The 23,111-nt window shown below is 40.9% G+C and overlaps 1 protein-coding gene and 1 long non-coding RNA gene across 3 annotated transcripts; one reads left to right on the top strand and one right to left on the bottom strand.

Moving 5' to 3' along the window:
- Window positions 1-8,673: 8,673 nt before the first annotated feature.
- Window positions 8,674-19,452, bottom strand: LOC128137001 (uncharacterized). The gene is made up of 3 exons (XR_008233533.1): window positions 19,344-19,452; window positions 16,908-17,045; window positions 8,674-8,799 (listed from the first exon to the last, which is right to left on the bottom strand). It is a non-coding gene; the product is annotated as an uncharacterized LOC128137001 (long non-coding RNA).
- SELENOK (selenoprotein K) lies at window positions 18,811-22,716 on the top strand. Of its 2 annotated transcripts, XM_052777534.1 has the most exons (5): window positions 18,812-18,938; window positions 19,560-19,650; window positions 20,435-20,515; window positions 21,211-21,303; window positions 22,419-22,716. In XM_052777534.1, the coding sequence occupies exons 1-5, from the start codon at window positions 18,848-18,850 to the stop codon at window positions 22,420-22,422; spliced, it is 360 nt and encodes a 119-aa protein (XP_052633494.1). In that variant the 5' UTR covers window positions 18,812-18,847; the 3' UTR covers window positions 22,423-22,716. The 2 variants fall into 2 exon arrangements, with proteins under 2 accessions (XP_052633495.1, XP_052633494.1); XM_052777535.1 differs by lacking the exon at window positions 22,419-22,716 and having other exon boundaries at window positions 18,811-18,938; window positions 21,211-21,307.
- Window positions 22,717-23,111: the final 395 nt, after the last annotated feature.

Raw genomic sequence — 23,111 nt, 5'->3', positions numbered from 1 at the left:
AATTAATGGAAAGAGAGGGAAGGATGCTGTGATCAAAAACTCAGACCTTTAAATGCTGATAATCCATACACTGTCACTGCTTCTGTCTAAAAATGTTAAGAGTTGCCTCAAAAGCATCAAAAAGCAAGAATGCCTAGAAAAAGGCAGATATATTCAAGAGATTCAAATAATGGTTTCAGAGACTGAAAGGAACAAGCTGTCTTCCAGTTTTTCTTTTATATCAGTCCAATTATAAATTACTCTTCTGTTCTTAATCACTCTTTGCAGAAACATTACTTTGTGGGTACCCAAATACTGGATATATTCAGACGCTGGATATGGTATCACTATAGTATTTGTAAATGTATCAGAATCTGCTGAAGCTAAGGTTCAAGAAAGATACAGAACCATACGACCAATTTACCCAATGAAAGAGACCCTTGGGTTTTATATTGTTGGTAGAAAAACACTCAGAAGAGACTTCTACATTTGTGTCCCCAAAGGACGCGTGCTTTTCAGTAGTATATCAGGAATCTACTATTGGCTATACAAATTAGGTAACTTACTATCAAATCATGCAATTTCTATGCAAAAATGTAGATTGCTTAAGCTACTATTACATTTTTATTTGTAAAAATTTATTAGTGTAATCGGGTGTCATCTGAAAAACAGCTTTAGAAAATAAGCCTTAGGCAAAAAATGCAAAAGCAACACATGATGCTGTCAAGCAATGAAACATATCTGAAATTTGAAGGCAACAGTGACACTTTTCTATGTATGGAAAGCTTGTTACCCAAAGCATGTTACCCAAAGTAACAGAAGGAACTTTAAGAAGCTATTAGTGAAGTTTCTGTCTCTTCAGAACAGCTGTAATTGACAAAAGAAAGCAACCTGACAAAATACAGCTCACCAGTTCCAGAACTTAGATTCTGCCTCTCAGCATTAAACAAGTAAAATCTGATGGGACCAGTCACACTGCAGCAGAAGAGCAAGTGATGGCCAAAACTACTCTCTCTATTGATGTTTTGGGGATTTTTTTTAACTTGCTCTCAGGAGCATGTTTTGAACAGCTTCAAGAGGAGAATCTGTAAACAAGCACTTTCTAAGGACTATCAGCCTAATAAAGCATTGTAATCTATTGTGACTTCAATTATTTGGAAGCTTTCCTCATACCATTTTAGTTTTCATTTCTCTGGTCAGGACTACAGTGATTCATGCACCTGGCTAACAGCCTGGAAGAAAATCTTGTAATGTAAAAGACAGAGAAGACTCTCCGAATGAGTCTTTTTTTAAACTGAGAAATAGGCAGAATAGAGAGCCAAAATATTCAGGGTGGAATTACAAGCCCAGAGGAAACAATTCTCTTTACCCTTTCTCTCTCCTTCTTAATGACTTAAACTTATGAAAGACTTAAAGGGTGCAGAAAGGATCTTCAAGTTAAGGAAATACCCAGGAAAATACAGAACTTCATCACCAACTGTCTCCTGTTTACCTTGCTCTCCCACACCTGGAGACTTTCTGCACAGTGAACAAAAGCAGCTGTCTCAAGCCTGGCATCGTTGTCCTTGTTCTCTGGCAACTGTATGAACAGCCAAATACTGATCTCTTCTCCTTTGTTATGTATCAGGGTATGTGTGTGGTATGTTGAGTCAATAGTAAAGGCTAGCCTACAGGGTCATGTTGTAGGTGGGGAACGTTCAGGAGCACCTTCTCCATGAGTCACACCCACCTAAAGCATTATACAAAACATCATTTAGAGAACTTTAATAGATAATGTAGCCTTGCTGCTTTGGCAGCATTTAAAGCTCGATTGAGTTATATGCTTAACAAGAAAGCTAGCCATGGAACCTTTTTGTTTAAAATGCTTGCATTTTCACACTGGTGCCCAACTTCACTCTCACAACTTGCACTGATGCTTACTGGTTCCCAGCAAGACCATGTCACACAATGGGACCGTGCAGTACGTTATTATCCTGCCGTAGAAAGAAGTTAGACTGGAAACTTCTGTTAATGATGGAAAAACTGAAGCTGTAACATAAACAGAACAAGAAAAGCAAATATTCCAGAAGCCTAATGACTGCTTCTAATATCCACAAGAAAGCCTGTAGATCTGCAGCAGCAAGGTAAGCAGAAGGTAGCAATGATGACTGGAAAGTCTCTGAGAGAAGTTCCAGGCATCAAATGCTTTGCTGTTGCTCTTTCCAGTACCTGATGTCAAACACTTCAAAGAAAAGTATGAGATACTATATGAGATAAATATGGGAATAAGCTACTTCAGTCAAATGTCTCAGCTTAATTCCTACTGCTTGGAGACTCAGACATGATCTTTTATATCACTGACTTTTTTCAAAGCATAAATTAAAACTCTTTTTTTAGTCAAAAGCATCCAATTCCTTTTGATTCTCACTGATGGTTTGGGGTTTTTTTTTGCCCCAGGGCAATAAGAATGAAGGAATCTAATGCCTAAGGAAAACATGTCTGTCTTTAAACTCACCTCTACTTGTTCCAAAAAGAAATTTAACTTTGACAGTAGCCTAGAATGTGAAAATCCTACTATGAAAGCATAACATCTAAAATGCTTGATTTCCAAAGCCTTTTTAAAGAAAAATAGTCTTACAATGCAGGTTTTGGGGGGGGGGGTTTGTTTGAAGAAGCACAACCTCCTTCTGCACGGAAGTGTCTTTCTGTCAAGACAGCATAAAGGGCTTCCTGATACCTGTTATCAGCCACTAATTTTCATTGACATCAAATGTTTTTGTTACCAATGAAAAGGCAAAACTTTGCACTGCTTAATCCATGTACATTTTTATATATTTCAACTCTCTTATTATTTATCTTCTCAGATACGTAAGTATTACTATATATCTGGTTTTATGCCTGACTTCGCTTCTAAAAGAAATCAACTTTTACTACCATCCTCTGTACTGCTATAATGTCTTTTTTTTACGATACAGTAATTAGAACTCAACATACTACTCTATGGAAGAATTTAACAAGAAATTTTATCATCTCATTACTTAGTCCGACTTGTATTCTTTTTCTCTATCATTGAAGCTCAGCTTCATGCTGACTGGTTTGCTGGAGAACCATAATTTTTACCATAGTTATTGGTGAATGAAATTAACACTTATGAATTCTTTACAGGCCAGGGTTTTTTCTTCCTTGAGCATGAAACACATGACAACTCAATTGCAATTAATTGTCAACATAAAGTTACTGGGGATTCTTCTCCATGTCCTGAATTTGCTCCTTCTGAGTTTAAAAACTACTTATTTAAGCCAGGCAGAAAAGGGAGAATTTTTAAAGTCATGACAATATGAATGTAGAGAACTGAAAGCATGGTTTTGTCACCCAGTCTGATGGAGATGGACAAAAATATTAAATAAGTTTACATGTAATTATTTCTTACTGGGGGCTAGCTCTGCTTCTGACAGCACTGTGCCAGTGTACATTATGTCCTAGATTATGAGGTATAATGCAGTAGACTATCTTAAATGAGAAAAAATGGAAAACACATAAATAGGATAATAAAGAATTTCAGCTGTATTTTAAAATCAGATTCTTTGGGGTCCTCTATCATGTGATAGTGACAGAAGCAAACGCAATATTCACATAAAAGCTAAACTGGGGATGAGGTATATGTTCCCCAATCAGATATTACATAATGCTTCTTTGATTAACTCTACTATTAAAAGTCTCATATGTGCCTAAATTGATTTCACATATGGTAACTCAAAACCAGTTTTGCAACCCATGATGGGTTGCACCCAGCACAGCATACCAACCTCCTGCAAAATGTGGAATTTTTCTGGGGGTGTGTTGTCCCAGATTAATTCTATAAGTTGTAAGGGATTTTCCATAACAGAAGACCATTGTTTTAAATACATCTTTCAGAGGAGGCAATCTGTTTCTGCAATGAATCTTTTGTCATGGCTGTAGCTTCCCTTTTATGTTCAGTAAAACCAAGAATGGCAATTTTGCATACATAGAAACATCAACATCAGAAGCAATAAGAATGGAGTAAGAATGCTGCAATCTCAATGCAATGTGCTTTTAAAACCTCTACAGAATCATCATGTCAGCACCCATTCCAGGCTTCACAGCATCCACATCTTCCCAAACACCCCCTAAGAAATGATAACTACATGCTTTTTAAATACCTACACTGCTTGTGCCCATTTAAAGGTTTTTCAATTGCATTAACATATTCCATTAAAGTAATAACTTTTCAGAAGACAAAAATTGGTATCAATATTCCAACACAACCATAAGAGCTCTTCAGAACAATGTGTCAATTATCACATCACTGTTTTATTCACTAAATAGATTATGGAATGGGCTTCATCCACCTACTTCTGACAAGTTCCTTAACTGCTATTTTTATCTTGGCTGTTAAGTCTGAAACAGTTAAAGTTCAACAGCTAAAGCTGTAGATCAAGTATCAGAGATGCCTCTAGCAATAGTTAGAGCCTTGTTTAATTTGTCACCTTACTTGCACTGCCATTCTAATGCAGTAATGGACATTTTCAAAATTTATGTTAATCTTGTCATATAGAATTTCAATAGACAAGTCTACATTGCTGGCCATTATGCTACAAAGAGGGAAAAAACAAGGTTTAATTTGCTGAAATCTGGTAAGATTCCAGGACTGTATATCCACGTTACATCTTTACCAGCAGCAAAGTTCATGCCAGCTGCCAGTCCTCAGTGTGCACAGCATATGAACAGAGAGCAAATAACCCTGTGCCCACACTGCAGGAGTGCTCCAGCTGCCCTGCAATCTCAGCCTTGGTTCATCAGGAGGGAATCCACTCTTAGCACAACAGCAGTATGTTCAAGTGCCTACCGCAAGACTCCAAATGCAGACACAAAATTCCAAACATACAGTAAAGCAAATATGCATCAAGAAGAAACATTCCTGCTCACTCAGTCATCAGTGTAGGTGCAACCCATGCATATCCAGCAGTAAACAGCACTGTCTATATCCTAGCTGCATATATTTTCAGGTCAAGTGCCATTTCAGTTGAGTACATGAGAAGTAAGAAATAATTAGGTGAGTTTGTTCTTTAACAATATTTAACAGTTTAGCAATGAGTGCTGATTGTATTAAAAGGACTAACACAACCAAGAAATATAATTCACATATAATTATCTCAGTCCATAAATATTCAGCAAGTCTCCCAAGAGCTACAACTGGAGATAGTACTGATGTTCAGTAGAACTGGATTAGACTGCGGGACAGAAACTTTCTGATAAAACCAACCACACTAAACCAAGTGTAGGAGCACAACAGACAGCAGCTACCTATCTAACAAAAACAACATGCATACAAAGGAGAAAATAAGAACTTGAAAAATATTCAAAGTGATTCGTGTTTCTTTTTTTCAGAAATATGTATTCTTCAGCACAGACACTCCCAAAACTCACTCCTACTAAAATCTAATACCTTTCCAGCTATGGTTTTACATACCTGCCCCAGCTATCCCATGAGGCACTGCCCACACAAGGCTCACCTGAACATCAATGAGGCCAGAGGATTCCATTACTTATTTTGTGTTGTAGTCGTCTCAAGACACAAAAGTAAAGATAAATGACAAGCAGTAGCGCCTTGTTGGAATGCAAGTCTTTCAGCTTCCTTTCCCACTTTTCACATATGAGTTTTCTCAGTCATACAGCCCATACTTCTCCCACCAGGTGGCTGATAAGAAAGTTCCAGCTATCTACAAACAGCTCCACATCATCAGTGAGCTAAAGCCTTTTTTCCTCCTTGGAGTGTATTCATAACCAAGCTATCACCTAAAACGCACAGTCTAATGTATGCCAAACATTTAACAGAGCTTTTACAGATAACAGAAACACACTATAAGCCTTAACACGCCCCAGAGAACACATTCAATATGAAACCTTTTGAACGAAACCAGGTTTACTTAGATATGATAATGTCTGGCATTTGAACCATTCTTCAGCACTCTGAGATGCCACTTTTTTCTTTAACATTTTTATCTTTTCCCAGCCTTTAAAACACCTCTCCCTGCTTTGCTAGTACCACAGTGCTAAACAAATCAGTACAAGCAAATTTTTGTATGCAGATAAGACCAAAATCACAGTAGAAGACTACGACATCAGTTCAACCACATTGTCACCTGCAGCTGATATAGTGCCTTGGTCTGTAGGCTAATTAGTCTGGCAGAAAAGCCAACATCCTCATCACACCACCTGTCTTAACAAATCCGTTCCTCTGGTTAATCATTCCTTTTAATTTCTAAACATACCACAATGGCATAATGATGTCATTTTCAGTACCAAATTAAAATCTGGGAAGTGGAAACAGCCATGTGAAATCTGTAGGTGTGCTTACAAGCTAACTTTACAAACAGGAGTTAAAAATGTAAGAACAGTAATGAAAAAGGATAATCCCTAACTTGAACATCTATTCTTCAGATTTTATTGCATTAAATTTTACTTTTCATTAAACAGAAAGCCCATTATTTTTAAAAGACTTCAGAAAAAGAGTAGGAAGAAAAACATGCAGAAGCAAGCATTGTGTGTGTGCATACATTCACAATCCAGTCTCATCAGGTACATGACAAATCAAATTCTCATGCAGTAGCAGGAAGCATAACAAGGCAAAGGATATTTGCCTTAAACCAAAATACTAACAGAGTCGAAGACTGCTTTTGTTTCATTTACCTGACAGATGCAAGCATATCCTCAAGAGATTAACACAGGTATGAGAATAAGCAAGTCAGTTCTATTTCAGGCTTTGCCATAAACTTGCTGCATAGATTTGAGGATGTGATTTTTGTTTGCAGTTGCCCCATCTGATGATCATTATTTTTCCTAAGGATTTTTGTATAAAGGAGAATCCAAACATGTTATGACTAACTTGGTAGAAAGTTTGCAGTGTAATTAAACAAAGCTGATAGATAGCGTTATTTCACTCTTACGCTGCCACCTGATGGATATTGAAAGTATCACCACTACTCAATAACCATGCATGAAACACGGGTATTTCTTCACTGTGGTCAGGTAGTTAAACCAATTACTGAACATGCTCTTTTTCTTCCTGAACAGAAAATTTAGCACACTATTCACCCTGCATAGAGGAGCCTGGAAGTTTCTTTCTAGACTCTCACACAACTTTAAATTGAGGACCAATGATTTCATTTTACTGAGGGCTGAGGTCTTTGTTATTAAGGATATGTAACATTTACAGACAATTATGGCTTTCTGTATATAAGTATATGCTGTTATCTAAAGAAAAATAAAAGCATAAGACAGTCCTTTGGCATTCCTCCAGCATATATTTGCTTTCAAACTGTTAACTGTAGTAATTTTGCACTAAAGCCTCATCATACTTGTTATTCAGGTATCAATAAATGGTATAAAAAAAAACAATTCTCAGACAAATTCTGTTACTAGAACATCTAGTCTCTGTCCCAAGCTAGGAGGAAAAAGTAGTTCACAGCATTACATGCTTATTTTCCTAACCTGATTTTATGCTGAGGTCAGACCTGCTGATTTTGCAAAATGTATCTTCCAGTTGAAATCTGCACAAGGTATCTTCAACTCAGACCCCACAGTACCTGAGTATATCCTTGTCTGTGGCACCAAAGAATAAAAAAAAATTAGGTCTTCAAACAATTATTCAGAACTGAAGCTTACTTAAACAGGTACGTTCTGTTTAAAATTCTGACACTAAATCAACATAATTTAGCTCTAAGAACTGAGTTTCAGCTCTTCCACAAACAGCAATATTATTTTAACTCTTCTTATAAAAGCTGTTAAAAAACAGAATCCTGTGAAACATCCTCTGAATTTTATGTTTATGTTGCAATAAATATTCTACATTTGTAATTTGGAGTTTAGAAGACCTTCTCACTCTAATACATACAGTATTAATTGCGTGTACATAAGACAAATACTACATGACAATCAGCTCTTCTATGAAAAGTTCAAGCCCAAATTAAGTTTTGAATGTTTCCATTTAAATTATGTGATGGTGCAACATGATAATCACTGTGTGAAAAAACCATAGGCCAGCAAAAAAAAAAAAAAGATACCTTTTCTATTTCTGCTATTCAAATGTCAATAGTTTGCAAGTCCTTTTCAGGGCAAGGTCAAGTTTACATTCATATTAAAAATGTAGCATAAATTTTAGAGAGTATAAGCCCTGTTCATGCTGTATCACCACTCCTCTAGGCACACAGTTTTCTAGTTCTCTTGCATCACAACTAAAAGGTCATCCCTTAGTATATAAAATGCTATAAAAATAGCTGACCCATGGTTTTACTACTTTTGATGAAAAAATAGAAAACATTACTAAAGCACAGTAATATGTTGCTCAGACACCAGTACTTAGGTATTGATATGCAAATACACAATTCACAAGGAATCAAACTATACAAATCTACATCTGGAATAGAGCCTAAAAAACCAAACCACCTAAAACCAGGTATCCCATTGAGAGTTCAGATTGCATTGAAAAAAATGAAAAGCCCATTTAGTATTGGTCTTTTTCAATTACTTATTTTAATATATGGCCTACACTACTCTTCATAGCATTGTACAGGTATTTACTTTGCCTACAATCAAATGATCACATCCTCTGTTTCCAAATAGCATCTATGTTAACTTTTAGCTCTTATGCACCAATGACTGCCTGGCTCTATTCCTCATGGTACCCACCTTCAGAAGGGCAACCCAGCTGTTTTATGTTTCTGTTGCTGACTTTCAAAATGCCGCCTTCTACTGGTTTTCGTTAAGCGCAGGTGCACTGCTGCTGTGGTCCTCTGAACATCCCAGCATCAGGCACACAGACTGAAAGCAAAGGTGTGGGTCACTGAAGGACTCTAGCTAGCAACAGCTAGAGACACCTGCCCTGCCCTTTGTGAAGGAGTAGCTGCTCAGAGTGGGATGCCGGGGCTGTGGTGCTGCCAGAAATGAGCTCCCACCAGAGCTTATGTCCACACCTGCTGTCCCAACTGTACCATAAACTGCAAATGCACATGAATAACTGTTTTCCTATTCCTCATCTGTAATCTGTTCCTGACCCAAGGACGGGCCAATGGATAACAAGCTTGATAATGCAATGCTACCATTGATTTTTAACCATACCTTTTACATCTCACATTTTCGTGTCTAAAACTTAAATAAGGAAATAAATAAATAAATAATGCATATGTAAGTACTTTAAAAGTAGTGTCCTGGTTTCAGCTGGGATAGAGTTAACTGTCTTCCTAGTAGCTGGTACAGTGCTATGTTTTGAGTTCAGAGCGAAGAATGTTGATAACACTGATGTTTTCAGTTGTTGCTCAGTAGTGTTTAGACTAATGTCAAGGATTTTTCAGCTTCTCATGCCCAGCCAGTGAGAAAGCTGGAGGGGCACAAGAAGTTGGCACAGGACACAGCCAGGGCACCTGACCCAAACTGGCCAACGGTGTATTCCATACCATGTGACGTCCCATCCAGTACAGAAACGGGGAAGTGGGGGGGCAGGGATTCGCCGCTCGGGGGACTGGCTGGGTGTCGGTCGGCGGGTGGTGAGCAATTGCACTGCGTATCATTTGTACATTCCAATCCTTTCATTATTGCTGTTGTCATTTTATTAGTGTTATCATTATCATTATTAGTTTCTTCTTTTCTGTTCTATTAAACCGTTCTTATCTCAACCCACGGGTTTTGCTTCTTCTCCCGATTTTCTCCCCCATCCCACTGGGTGGGGGGGAGTGAGTGAGCGGCTGCGTGGTGTTTAGTTGCTGGCTGGGGTTAAACCACGACAGTCCTTTTTGGCGCCCAACGTGGGGCACGAAGGGTTGAGATAACGACAAACCTGACCAGAGCTTGTTAAAACAAATTTGTTATAAGCATTCATTATATCGGTCTAATAGTTGCTGGTCATTATGTTGATTTATGTGTTCTTAGAGTTGTTGCTCTGGTTTTTAAAGTTCTGTTATGTATCACCTCGCTTGCTGTATGTAGTCCCTCTTCTGCTGCTTATCATCCGTGGGAGGTGGATTAAGGTTTTCGCTTTGATGTATTGTATAACACTGGTTTATGGTATGATAAAGTCGTCGGCTGTGGGATTAATCCGGTACTTGCACCCAGCATTGTCACCTTTATACTGTGGAAGCCATCTGTGGGAAACTATTAATAATTATACCATTTACCTTTCCTCCTTGGAAAACCAGTCTATGGGTGGGATACCTTTCTTCCCCTCTCCTTTCTCCTTCAGTCCAGTTACAATGGTGTTTGAGAATTTTGAAAAATTTGAATACTCTTGGGATGTTGGGACCAGCACGGTCCTAGCCCTACTGCTAGGAATTAGCATGCTTCTGAATGTGGTTCAGCTCTCATTTAAGGTTAAACAACTATTTAAGAAAATCACCCAGAGATCTGCCCCAAGGCTGGATAATTATGAGTGGCAGGGTGTGTGGGGTAGTATGGGCAAGTACCTAGAAAAGTGGGCACCTCCAGTGTTTTGGAAATTCACCCCTGAACAAGTGCAGAATCCAGAAGAACTAGTAAAATATTTGGAAAAGGTATGCTGTCACCCCGGCAGCTCCAGAGAGATACAAATTACTGCAACGTGCTGGGGCCTGGCCCATGCCTATCGAGCCCTGTTCGACACCACTCAGTACCCTCAAGGGGAAGAGAAGGTCTCTGGACCTAACAACAAAACGATGAGCACTGTGGCTATCCAAACCTCAGCGACAGGCACTGCAGCCCCTCCAGCCTCGGCAATGAGCACGGCAGCTACCCAAACCTCGGCAACGGGCACTGAGGTCCCTCCAGCCCCAGCAACGAGCACAGCAGCTACCCAAACCTTGGCAACAGACACTGCGGTTATCCAAGACCCGGCGAGCGGTACTGCAACTGAACCAGTGGACCAACCTGCACCAGTATCAGTTGCCCCCGTACAGAAAAAGAAATATACAAAAAAATCAGTTCGCTTAGCGAAGGATGAAGGCGAACCAGGGTCATCACGGGAACAGGAGGAAGAGGCAGAACCAGAGGTAATAACCCGGTCCCTATCCTTGAGTGAGCTGCGGGATATGCGAAAAGATTTTGGCCGCCGTATAGGTGAGCATATTATCACCTGGCTCCTCCGATGCTGGGACAATGGGGCTAATAGCTTGGAATTAGAAGGTAGGGAAGCCAAGCAGCTGGGATCGCTTGCCAGGGAAGGTGGCATTGACAAGGCAATTGGAAAAGGGACACAAGCCATCAGCCTCTGGAGGCGACTCCTGTCAAGTGTGAAGGAAAGGTACCCCTTTAAGGAAGATGTTATATGTCAATCAAGCAAGTGGACAACCATGGAAAAAGGTATCCAATATCTGAGGGAATTAGCTGTGCTAGAGACAATTCATCATGATCCGGACAACCCACAATTACCCAAAGATCCAGACGAAGTCCAATGCACACGACCCATGTGGCGGAAGTTTGTACGGAGCGCACCATCGTCCTATGCCAACTCACTGGCAATAATGACCTGGAAAGACGAAGAGGCACCGACAGTGGATGAAGTGGCTCGCCAACTCCGTCAATACGAAGAGAATCTCTCCTCCTCCCTGCAAGCCTGCATTTCGGCTGTGGAGAAGCTGTCCGAGGATTTCCAGCAATTCAAAGAGGAGATGTCCTGTTGCCCACCTGTAAGGACCAATGTCTCAGCTATTAGGAGTGAGCGCTCCTCTGCCCAAGAGAAAGAATATAGAAGGTACACACCGCGAGGTGCCCTGTGGTTTTACTTATGTGATCATGGAGAGGACATGAGGAAATGGGATGGAAAACCTACCTCGGTCCTAAATGCACGGGTACGTGAGCTGCGAGGAAAAAACACCACAAAAGGGGATTCTACCAGGAAAAATGCCGCTCCGGTTTCCAAACAGAGTAGAAGGGCTGATCTTATTTCTGATCCTCTTGAAGGGACTTCTGAGCCAATTTTACGAGAAGTGAATACTGGATACTCTGACCAGAATTAGAGGGGCCCTGCCTCCAGCCAGGTGGAGGAAAGGGATAACCGGGTCTATTGGACTGTGTGGATTCGATGGCCTGGCACGTTAGACCCACAGGAGTATAAGGCTCTAGTAGACACCGGCGCACAGTGTACTTTAATGCCATCAAGTTATGAAGGGGCAGAACCCATTTCTATTTCTGGTGTGACAGGGGGATCCCAAGAGTTAACTGTATTGGAAGCTGAAGTAAGCCTAACTGGGAATGAATGGCAGAAACACCCCATTGTGACTGGTCCAGAGGCTCCGTGCATCCTTGGCATAGACTATCTCAGGAGAGGGTATTTTAAGGACCCAAAGGGGTATCGATGGGCTTTTGGTATAGCTGCCTTGGAGACGGAGGGCACGGAACAGCTGTCTACCCTGCCTGGTCTCTCTCAAGACCCTTCGATTGTGGGGTTGCTGAGGGTTGAAGAACAACAAGTACCAATTGCTACCACGACGGTGCACCGGCGGCAATATCGCACCAACCGAGACTCTCTGATTCCCATCCACAAGTTGATTCGCCAACTGGAGAGCCAAGGAGTGATCAGCAAAACTCGCTCACCTTTTAATAGTCCCATATGGCCCGTGCGAAAGTCTAATGGGGAGTGGAGACTAACAGTTGACTATCGCGGCCTGAATGAAGTTACGCCACCGCTGAGTGCTGCCGTTCCAGATATGCTAGAACTTCAATACGAACTAGAGTCAAAGGCAGCCAAGTGGTATGCTACAATTGACATTGCTAATGCGTTTTTCTCAATCCCTCTGGCAGCAGAGTGTCGTCCACAATTTGCCTTTACTTGGAGGGGTGTCCAGTACACTTGGAATCGACTGCCCCAGGGGTGGAAACACAGCCCCACCATTTGCCATGGACTAATCCAGACTGCACTGGAAAAAGGTGAAGCTCCGGAACACCTGCAATACATTGATGACATCATCGTATGGGGCAACACGGCAGAAGAAGTCTTTGAGAAAGGGAAGAAAATAATCCAAATCCTTCTGAAAGCCGGTTTTGCCATAAAAGAAAGTAAGGTCAAGGGACCTGCACGGGAGATCCAGTTTTTAGGAATAAAATGGCAAGATGGGCGTCGTCAGATCCCAATGGATGTGATTAACAAAATAGCAGCTATGTCTCCACCAACTAATAAAAAGGAAACACAGGCCTTCTTAGGTGTCGTGGGGTTTTGGAGAATGCATATTCCAAATTACAGTCTGATTGTAAGCCCTCTCTATCAAGTGACCCGAAAGAAGAATGATTTTCAATGGGGCCCTGAGCAACAACAAGCCTTTGAACAAATTAAACGGGAGATTGTTCACGCAGTAGCCCTTGGACCAGTCCGGACAGGACAAGATGTTAAAAATGTGCTCTATACTGCAGCTGGGGAGAATGGCCCTACCTGGAGCCTCTGGCAGAAAGCACCTGGGGAGACCCGAGGCCGACCCCTGGGGTTTTGGAGTCGGGGATACAGAGGATCCGAGGCTCGCTATACTCCAACTGAAAAGGAGATATTGGCAGCATATGAAGGAGTTCAAGCTGCCTCAGAAGTTGTTGGTACTGAAACACAGCTCCTCTTAGCACCCCGACTGCCAGTGCTGGGCTGGATGTTCAAAGGGAGGGTCTCCTCTACACATCACGCGACTGATGCCACGTGGAGTAAGTGGATTGCACTGATCACACAACGGGCTCGCATAGGAAACCCCAGTCGCCCAGGAATTTTGGAAGTGGTCACGGACTGGCCAGAAGGCAAAGATTTTGGAATGTCGCCAGAGGAGGAGGTGGCACGTGCTGAAGAGGCCCCGCTGTATAATAAACTGCCAGAAAATGAGAGGCAATATGCCCTGTTCACTGACGGATCCTGTCGCATCGTGGGAAAGCATCGGAGGTGGAAAGCTGCCGTATGGAGTCCTACACGACAAGTTGCAGAAACTGCTGAAGGAGAAGGTGAATCGAGTCAGTTTGCAGAGGTGAAAGCCATCCAGCTAGCATTAGATATTGCTGAAAGAGAAAAGTGGCCAGTGCTCTATCTCTATACTGACTCATGGATGGTGGCAAATGCCCTGTGGGGCTGGCTACAGCAATGGAAGCAGAGCAACTGGCAGCGCAGAGGTAAACCCATCTGGGCTGCCGCACTGTGGCAAGATATTGCATCCCGGCTAGAGAATCTGGTTGTAAAAGTACGTCACGTAGATGCTCACATACCCAAGAGTCGGGCCACTGAAGAACATCAAAACAACCAACAGGTGGATCAGGCTGCCAAGATTGAAGTGGCTCAGGTGGACCTGGACTGGCAACATAAGGGTGAGCTATTTATGGCTCGGTGGGCCCATGATGCTTCAGGCCATCAGGGAAGAGATGCAACATATAGATGGGCTCGTGACCGAGGGGTGGACTTGACCATGGACACTATTGCACAGGTTATCCATGAATGTGAAACATGTGCTGCAATTAAGCAAGCCAAGCGGTTAAAGCCCCTGTGGTATGGAGGGCGATGGCTGAAATATAAATATGGAGAAGCCTGGCAGATTGACTATATCACACTCCCACAAACTCGCCAAGGCAAGCGCTATGTGCTCACGATGGTGGAAGCAACCACTGGATGGCTGGAAACATATTCTGTGCCCCATGCCACCGCCCGGAACACTATCCTGGGCCTAGAAAAGCAAGTCTTGTGGCGACATGGCACCCCAGAACGAATTGAGTCAGACAACGGGACTCATTTCCGAAACAACCTCATAGACACCTGGGCCAAAGAGCATGGCATTGAGTGGGTGTATCATATCCCCTATCATGCACCAGCCTCTGGGAAAATTGAGCGATACAATGGACTGTTAAAGACTACATTGAGAGCAATGGGGGGTGGAACTTTCAAACATTGGGATACACATTTAGCAAAAGCCACCTGGTTAGTCAACACCAGAGGATCTGCCAATCGGGGTGGCCCTGCCCAGTCGGAATTTTTACATACTGTAGAAGGGGATAAAGTCCCTGTAGTGCACATAAAAAATATGTTAGGGAAGACAGTCTGGGTTACTCCTGCCTCAGGCAAAGGTAAACCCATTCGTGGGATTGCTTTTGCTCAAGGGCCTGGGTGCACTTGGTGGGTGATGCGAAAAGATGGGGAAGTCCGATGTGTGCCTCAAGGGGATTTAATTTTAGGTGAGAACAGCCAGAATTAAACTGTATATTAGTTGCTATATAACCCTGCTACTGTATATTATCCTTACTATAATTATGTGCTATATCCATAGTACTATAGTAAGAATCACTTAGATCAAGCAAGAAAAGAACTGTGATAAAACTGAGCAAAGCGCAGTAGTGATGGAACCAGAACTGACTCCAGCATGCAACAATCCAACGGTGCACACCATCCTCCTGCTGCGCCAAATGTCACCTGCTTGTCACACTGCACTGAAGCCCAATTCTGCTCTACCGACTGAGAGGACTTTGCACCATCCCTCCTGCCCAGAAAGACTGGTATGACAGATGGAGCCCAGAGTCGGAAACTAAATGAACTCAATGAACATTTTATGAACATGACCCATGAACTAAAGGAATGACATCTCTGTGTGTGTATACATATATATATATATCATTGCTCATATGTCTTAAAGGGATGGAAAAGTGATGATTGATCAGGATGTAACTAAAGGTATGGGAACTGTGCATGACGTCAATGGTATAGAATAAGGGGTGGATACTGTCCTGGTTTCAGCTGGGATAGAGTTAACTGTCTTCCTAGTAGCTGGTACAGTGCTATGTTTTGAGTTCAGAGCGAAGAATGTTGATAACACTGATGTTTTCAGTTGTTGCTCAGTAGTGTTTAGACTAATGTCAAGGATTTTTCAGCTTCTCATGCCCAGCCAGTGAGAAAGCTGGAGGGGCACAAGAAGTTGGCACAGGACACAGCCAGGGCACCTGACCCAAACTGGCCAACGGTGTATTCCATACCATGTGACGTCCCATCCAGTACAGAAACGGGGAAGTGGGGGGGCAGGGATTCGCCGCTCGGGGGACTGGCTGGGTGTCGGTCGGCGGGTGGTGAGCAATTGCACTGCGTATCATTTGTACATTCCAATCCTTTCATTATTGCTGTTGTCATTTTATTAGTGTTATCATTATCATTATTAGTTTCTTCTTTTCTGTTCTATTAAACCGTTCTTATCTCAACCCACGGGTTTTGCTTCTTCTCCCGATTTTCTCCCCCATCCCACTGGGTGGGGGGGAGTGAGTGAGCGGCTGCGTGGTGTTTAGTTGCTGGCTGGGGTTAAACCACGACAGTAGTTATAAATACTAACATTTTCATGTATCATTTCATGCAATGGTTGGTTGTTTTGCCACTGTTAAGTACCTGGACATGCTTTCTTGGAAAAATAAAACTGTTAGGAACACACACACGCACACACACTAGTACTCTCAATTTTAGAAGTATATTTCTTTAATTTCATTCACTAAAAATACATTTCACAGAGAAAGTTTGCATTGTAATTATTCAATTTTAGGGCACTGAGACAATACTTATTTTTACTTTATTATTAGATAAACCAAGACTATCTCGCATATGATTTTACTTTTAAAAAAAACAACTGAAGAACCCACTAATCACCTTCTTTGTTGTTTGAGTTTGGGGGGGATTTTGTCACTTAGAAAACAAAAAATATATTGTTCCTTTCTGCATGATGAACACATTCCCTCTGAAAGACAATACATTAAAAAAGGGAATTAATTGTTCCAATTCTTATTGTATTAATTCATGCAGGACAACATCAACTGCATACAGAGCATGAGTTCAGGTGGGATAATTACCTGCTGGTATTCAGGTTCACTATTATGTTTCTGTCTAAAGTATAGTACAGAGTTTGGACTGTGACGTTTGTTTTTATACTAGCAAGAGTCAGTTTGTGTGTGTTTTCAATACACCACAAAATTTACAGTACCTCTGTTATCTCTACTTGCTGCCATCATCTTCCCATTGCCATCCTCCCTCTTTTTGTTTTCTTCTTGGTAAATGTAGCATCTACAACTTGTGCAATAGTCCTTTAAACATAAGATAATTTGCTGTTTTGTCTCAAAGCCTAGTGAAAAGAAAACAAAGTATATTTATGAAAATCATTTGAAAACAAAGTACATTTATGAAAATCATATAAAAGGAAGACATTTTCATTTTCACTTTAGCATACTAATACAAAGGTATGCATTTGTCATATACTTGCCTTGAGTATTGTTATTTTCCTATTATTTGACAACACCTTTTTAAAGTAATGTTTTCACTTTCTGTATAAACTTAGCATTTATGTAACAGTATCACCTAACACACAATATCAGATCTACTATGCAATCCATAAATTAGAAGTACACCTATACATCTTTCTTCCAGTTTATTATTCCATTTATCTGGTTTCCCTGAGGATCTAAAACCAATGCTCAAATTACTGACTGAATCTCTGTGTTTCTTCTATACCTATATACGCTGTGTTTTGCAATTTGGAAACTGAAACTGATCTGACTACACTTGACTATTATTTGAAAAAAATCATCATAAGCATAGAAAAGGGTAGATGTTGTCCCTGAATAATTTTAACATATTGCCTGCATTTATGCCCATTATGCACCGTGTAGCACCCACTATTTTCTAAACACTTTTGTATTTCCCCACTTAGTGAGTGGTAGATTACCTAGGTCTCATATTAATGATAACTATTTATTTTATATACATAGTTACCGATACCTCTCTTTCGCAGTTGCTCTCAGTTGTTCGCAAGAGTTTATTTCTGGAACATCGAAAATTTATAAACATCCGTCAGTTGCAAACAATTTCTTTACTAGGGGACAACTACATTGTCAGAGACATATTATATTACAATTTCAACTTCAGACAACACTCTTGTGTTAAGAGGTTTAGCAAAAGACTTTACCTCATCCTTATTAGAAAAAGGCAGGTCTTGCAAAGGCAGTATTAAAATGCTTTTATATTCATTTTCTCTTACTGCTGTTTCCCAGAAGAATTATACATCCCTTCTCTACTAGTTTAGTTTAAAAAAAGAGGTGTTATATTAAATTTCCCTGTATAGCTATAGTTACCTCTGATTTTATATGCACATTCTTCATGAGAAGATATGCTAGCCACTCTTTGCAGGGCAAAGCTTTTATGAAAATGAAATAAATTCAACCAAACGCCTGACTTTGGGCTGAACATTCCCACCAACAAAAGGGGTATAGACATAGCCACATACCTGTCACTACGTAAAAGGAACCGAAGTTCCCTTTGGAGAGTAGTTTTAAATAAATATCTGCATTTAGTCATATTTCTAACATTACTAGTGAGTTATCACGTTTAGTATTCCATTAGAGAAAACCACTGGGAGGGACAAGGCTCCCTTCAACAACTAGAGAAAATTGAGGCGGCGATGAAGGACAAAAGATCCAGCAGAAGTTAACTACGGAAGACTACTAAGAAGACTTAATTTTTATGAAAGCTACCCTGACATACTACTAACTACGGTTATTGTTTCCTGTCACTGTTGGTAAAACCATACGCTTACCGCGCACGGCACGGAAGCTTCGACACTGCGTTACACAGCGGTGTTAACTACTAACGTAACTACATTTTAGGAGTGAACCAGAACCTCCCGCTCTGAGGGAGGAGACGGCCCACCTGAACACCGCCCGCCCCGCAGCGGGGCTGCTGCGGGGGACCCCTCCTGAACAGGGGGCTGCATGCCGCTACGATTGCTGTGGCAAGGGAACCAGGACGACACGCCACAGCCGCCCAGTACCGCCACAGCCATGTCGGCTCGGTTCGGCACCGCCACCGCCCCTTTCCCCTCAGCCTCCCTCAGCCGGAAGCCAGCGAGCGGCACCACGGCAGGCTCTGAGCATGCGCCTCCCGCCCGCGCACGCGCAGCGGGGCCGAGGGCAGGGGACGGGGCAGCGCCCGCGGGCCGCCGCCATGGTGTACATCTCCAACGGTGAGGGGCGGCCGGCGGGAGGGGATCGCGCCTTGTCCCCTCAGCGGGATGGCGGCCGTGGTAGCCGGGGGACAGGCTGGAGGCTGGGCAGCGAGCGGGGGGCGGCTGGGGGGCACGGGGCCTGCGCTGGGCAGCGCGCTGCCTCCGCGCACGGCCGCTGCCCGGGAGAGCCCGGCGGGCTGTGCCCAGCGAGCGAGCGGCGCGTCTCGGCCGCTGCCACCGTGGCGGCCGATCGACCCCGCGCTTCTCTGCGGCCTGGACGTGAGCCTTACGTGGTTCTAAACAGTTTTTGAGGACTTTGAAAAGTCCGGGTGTGTTCTGCAGACATCGGGAGTGTAACAGAGAAGCAGCTTAACCACATACAGGGAAACAGGGACTGTACCGGGGGGTGGTTTGTAGGTTTACCTGGACACAGTGTCTCTTTGGTGGGTGGTGGTCATCCGATTATTTCAGGTACTTGGACAATACCCTGTAGGGAGTGAAACTTGCTACCGTTGCCCGTGAAGGGTAGTTTCTTCATCCTGTTTGCAAGTTCTAGACTCAGCAGACAGGTTTCTGTGAAATGTACTGTACAGTGTCACACACTAAACATCGCTGGATTTGTATCTGAATATGTTACAGGACAAGTTTTGGATAACCAGAGTCGGGCTCCTTGGCGTTTGTCATCTATAACAGATTTCTTCTGGTCGATAGCAGATTTTGTGGTTCTGTTGTAAGTAGAAATTAATTCTTTGGGTGAGCTTTATTTTAGATTTGCCATAGGTAGAAGCTACGCAGTGCTGTGGGTAACACAACAATAAAAATGTTAGATTTACTCTTTAGCGTTCTATATCTACTGTCCCCAAAACATATACGAATGCTTTACCGTGACTTTGTGGCTTTGGTTATTAAGCACTATACTATATCTAGTAAAAAGAAAAGTGTATGAAAAGTGATGGTAACTTACTGGCAGTTCAAATGAGTTTTCTTACATTTCTTCCATTTTAATACTACAAAAAGAAAAAGCGTATTCTTTTCTTTAAACAGTTAGTTTCTTTTAGCTGATCTAATAATTAAGATATTTATGATTTGGAGAATTTCTACTTGTGACAATAGATTCTGGCTATGTAAGAATAATCACACAGCAGTAATCACAAATTTATGGCCCTGGATCAAAAGCAGTTAAGAAACAATACATTCTTTTCATGTATTCAACAGTCCTTCATTATTTTCAGTTACACATTTATACTTTATGCATTTCTTACATATTTATTGCATATTTACCAGAAAACTAGATTTTATAGTTTGAGCCTCACCGTAATTTGGAATTACTTCATATTTTATATTCATATATAGGAGAAAAATTGCCGAGACTTATTAAACAATGATCTTGAGAAGAACGCTGTTCGTTCCTGAGCACAACTTACTGTTTTCCAGGCCGTTTCTTATCTTTCAATCCAAACATTCAGAAACTATATCTAGCAATCAATTCACCTAATTCCTGTTTTATTTTTCAGTTTCCAGAGCATTATTCAACCAGATTTGAGAAGAAGAGGCTACACATCTTCCTCCTATTCAGGATACAATGACGGAAGAGGGTATTTTTTCATACTCACACTAGTTCTGCTTTTTTTTCTATCTTAGCAAAATGACATAATGTATTCAGATTACAGTTGTGATTTGCATTGAATCGGGTCATGTAAGAAGACTAAAATGTTGTTTATCTGCAGTATTTTGTCCGAAACTTAGTAACGATACATAGCTTTGGATAGCTGTAATAGCAGTATAGTCTAACTCTCGCTGAAACTATTTTTCCCACTTGCCTCATAGACAATATGAATCTTTGTTGAAATTCTTCTTTTGTTCGACTTGCTTATACTCAGCATTTGATTTATATTAAATCAGTCATTTCATGTTTTAGATTACCTACAGATAAAGCAAAACACTCTGTTACAGGGGTATCATTTCTATAAACACTGTAGTTACTGTGTTTGTTCTTAATGGTTTGCCTAACTTTTTTTTGTAGGACTGTGTGAAAGCCTGAGTTAGCTGTAGCTTTCTCTTGTGAGACAGGAGTAATTAGAACGGTTTGCATAAGAGAATTTTTGTGAAAGTGGGGTTGGGTGGGTTGGTTTTTTGGGGTGTTTTTTACAGCTTTTCACATGAAACCCAAACAACTTTTCCAGAGCTTCTAACTTTCTAATTAGTATTGTTTAGAGACAGTGTTACTATATTTCTAGTTTAACAAATTAATGTCCATTGAATAGATGTTGTTTTCCTTGATTTCTTTCAGGCCTCCAGCACATCCTCGCCGTAGGATGGGTCGAATAAATCACTGGGGTGGAGGCCCCAGTCCACCACCAATGGCTGGAGGTGGATGAGGAAGGTAATTACAAATCTGTATCCTGCTTTGAACTTTTTTTTTTTTTTTAAAGTTAACAATGATAATTGAAGTTTGAGGTAGAATGGAGCGTTTTGTCCTCCTTTTACGAAAGTTACCAAAACAGGAACAGAAACAAAATGGTTAGATTCTTTCAGTAAAGGGGGAAAAAGGGAGGGGGGAGTGTTAAAAGGTTTTGGCTCATAAACAGTGAGCTTCTAATTTTAATTGTGTAGAAGTGGATACACAAATTGTAGCAAAGATTTTTGAACACAGCTGATAAAAAATTATAACTTTTCATGTTTTTTGGCTGCTAATTTAAAGTCCTGTCCAGATCAGTAGTGGCTGAAACTTTGTTTGCATTTCTAATAGTTATCATATGACATATGAGGTTTTTTTAAGTAGGTACTTCTCATAGAAAAGAAGGAAAATTAATAAAGTTGTTAAAAGACTCTTAGTAAAAATCTTTTTTCCTGTTACAGTGATATAGTTATGCAAATCTTGAATTCTAGTGTAGCATAAAAATCAGAATTGCTTAAAAAGGGGGGCAAAAACCATTAAAAAAGCCCTGCTCTTTAAATTTCTTACAGCTGCCTGAACTTTAATTCTGTTTTATTAATTAGTTTGGCTGGTGGGAGTTTCATCTAACAATGTTATATATAGTATGGTTTAATTTACTTCAAGACTTAAGTAAACAATCCTCCTTGTTTTTCATGAATCACTCCTCATTGTTACCATAACAGAAGTTACAAGAAAAAACACACATGCAGGTCGTTAATACTTGTAAATCTCGTAGGAGAAGGTCATATTCCAAAAAGCACACATGTCAGTATTTCAGTTCCCTAGAAAAAGGATAAGTTTCTTCCCATTTTTTTTTTTTTCATTTGGATGTTGGGGTTTTTTTCTTTTTGACTAGACATGAGGCCAGCAAAGGATGTGGGGAAGGCCTTTGGGTAACAATGGCAATGTGTAATCTGTTCAGGAATAGAAGTTTGCGAGCCTTTTGCATGTCTCATTTAGCTAAATTAAAAACAATTTTATTTTAAAAGGGTTACTTACATAATTTTACTGACAAAGAAAGGCCTTGTCTTTAAATGTACTGTGATTACTTTATCTTTTAGGTAAATGCCTGCTGAAGAGGCAGGCAAAAGCATACACATTTGCAAGATGAAAGGGAAGAAGAGTTTAGTGGTGGACCAAATGAGTTTGAATGTTGTAAATGCGTATGTCTAACTGGAAACTGTTCTGTGATGTAAGCAGATTAATGAAGTTGTACTGGGAACTCCTTCTTCAAGGATCCGGTGTAACTGAACAACAGTTTTATTAAATACATGTTTACTGTCTAAAGTCTTTGTATAGTTTCTGAACATTTTACTGTAGTTGCAAAGTAATAAGTAAATTATATTTGGCTTGTCACAAGGCTGACTTTCTCATCATTTTTAGAAAAAAAATATCTGAAGTACAGTAAGCCCTTTTCTGTTCCAATGAGGAAGAATACGTATTTATATTTGATACAGAAGGTTCCTTAAGAGTCAAACTTAAAGCAGTGCTTCCTAATAGGTTTTGTATTTCCTCTGGTTTTGTCAGTACTAACATTTTGTACTTTGGTATTAATAGTGCTCTAAAAACACTTTTGAAATGCAACTTACAAATTACTTCGTTTTACAATCCTTGCCTTTTACAAACTCGCTTCATTAAGGCCCTTAATGGATTTTATAACACGCCTGTTTTCTAAGCACCTCTTGAAACAGCTTCCTTCTCCATTACAGACTTACTCAAATGTGTAAGCCTATTTGCTGTACAAATTTTGGTAA

This window comes from Harpia harpyja, chromosome Z (assembly GCF_026419915.1).
Source record: "Harpia harpyja isolate bHarHar1 chromosome Z, bHarHar1 primary haplotype, whole genome shotgun sequence".
NCBI classification, from domain to species: Eukaryota; Metazoa; Chordata; class Aves; order Accipitriformes; family Accipitridae; genus Harpia; species Harpia harpyja.
The sequence above is the reverse complement of the archived record's forward strand: the minus strand, read 5'-3'. Positions and strand labels throughout refer to the sequence as shown.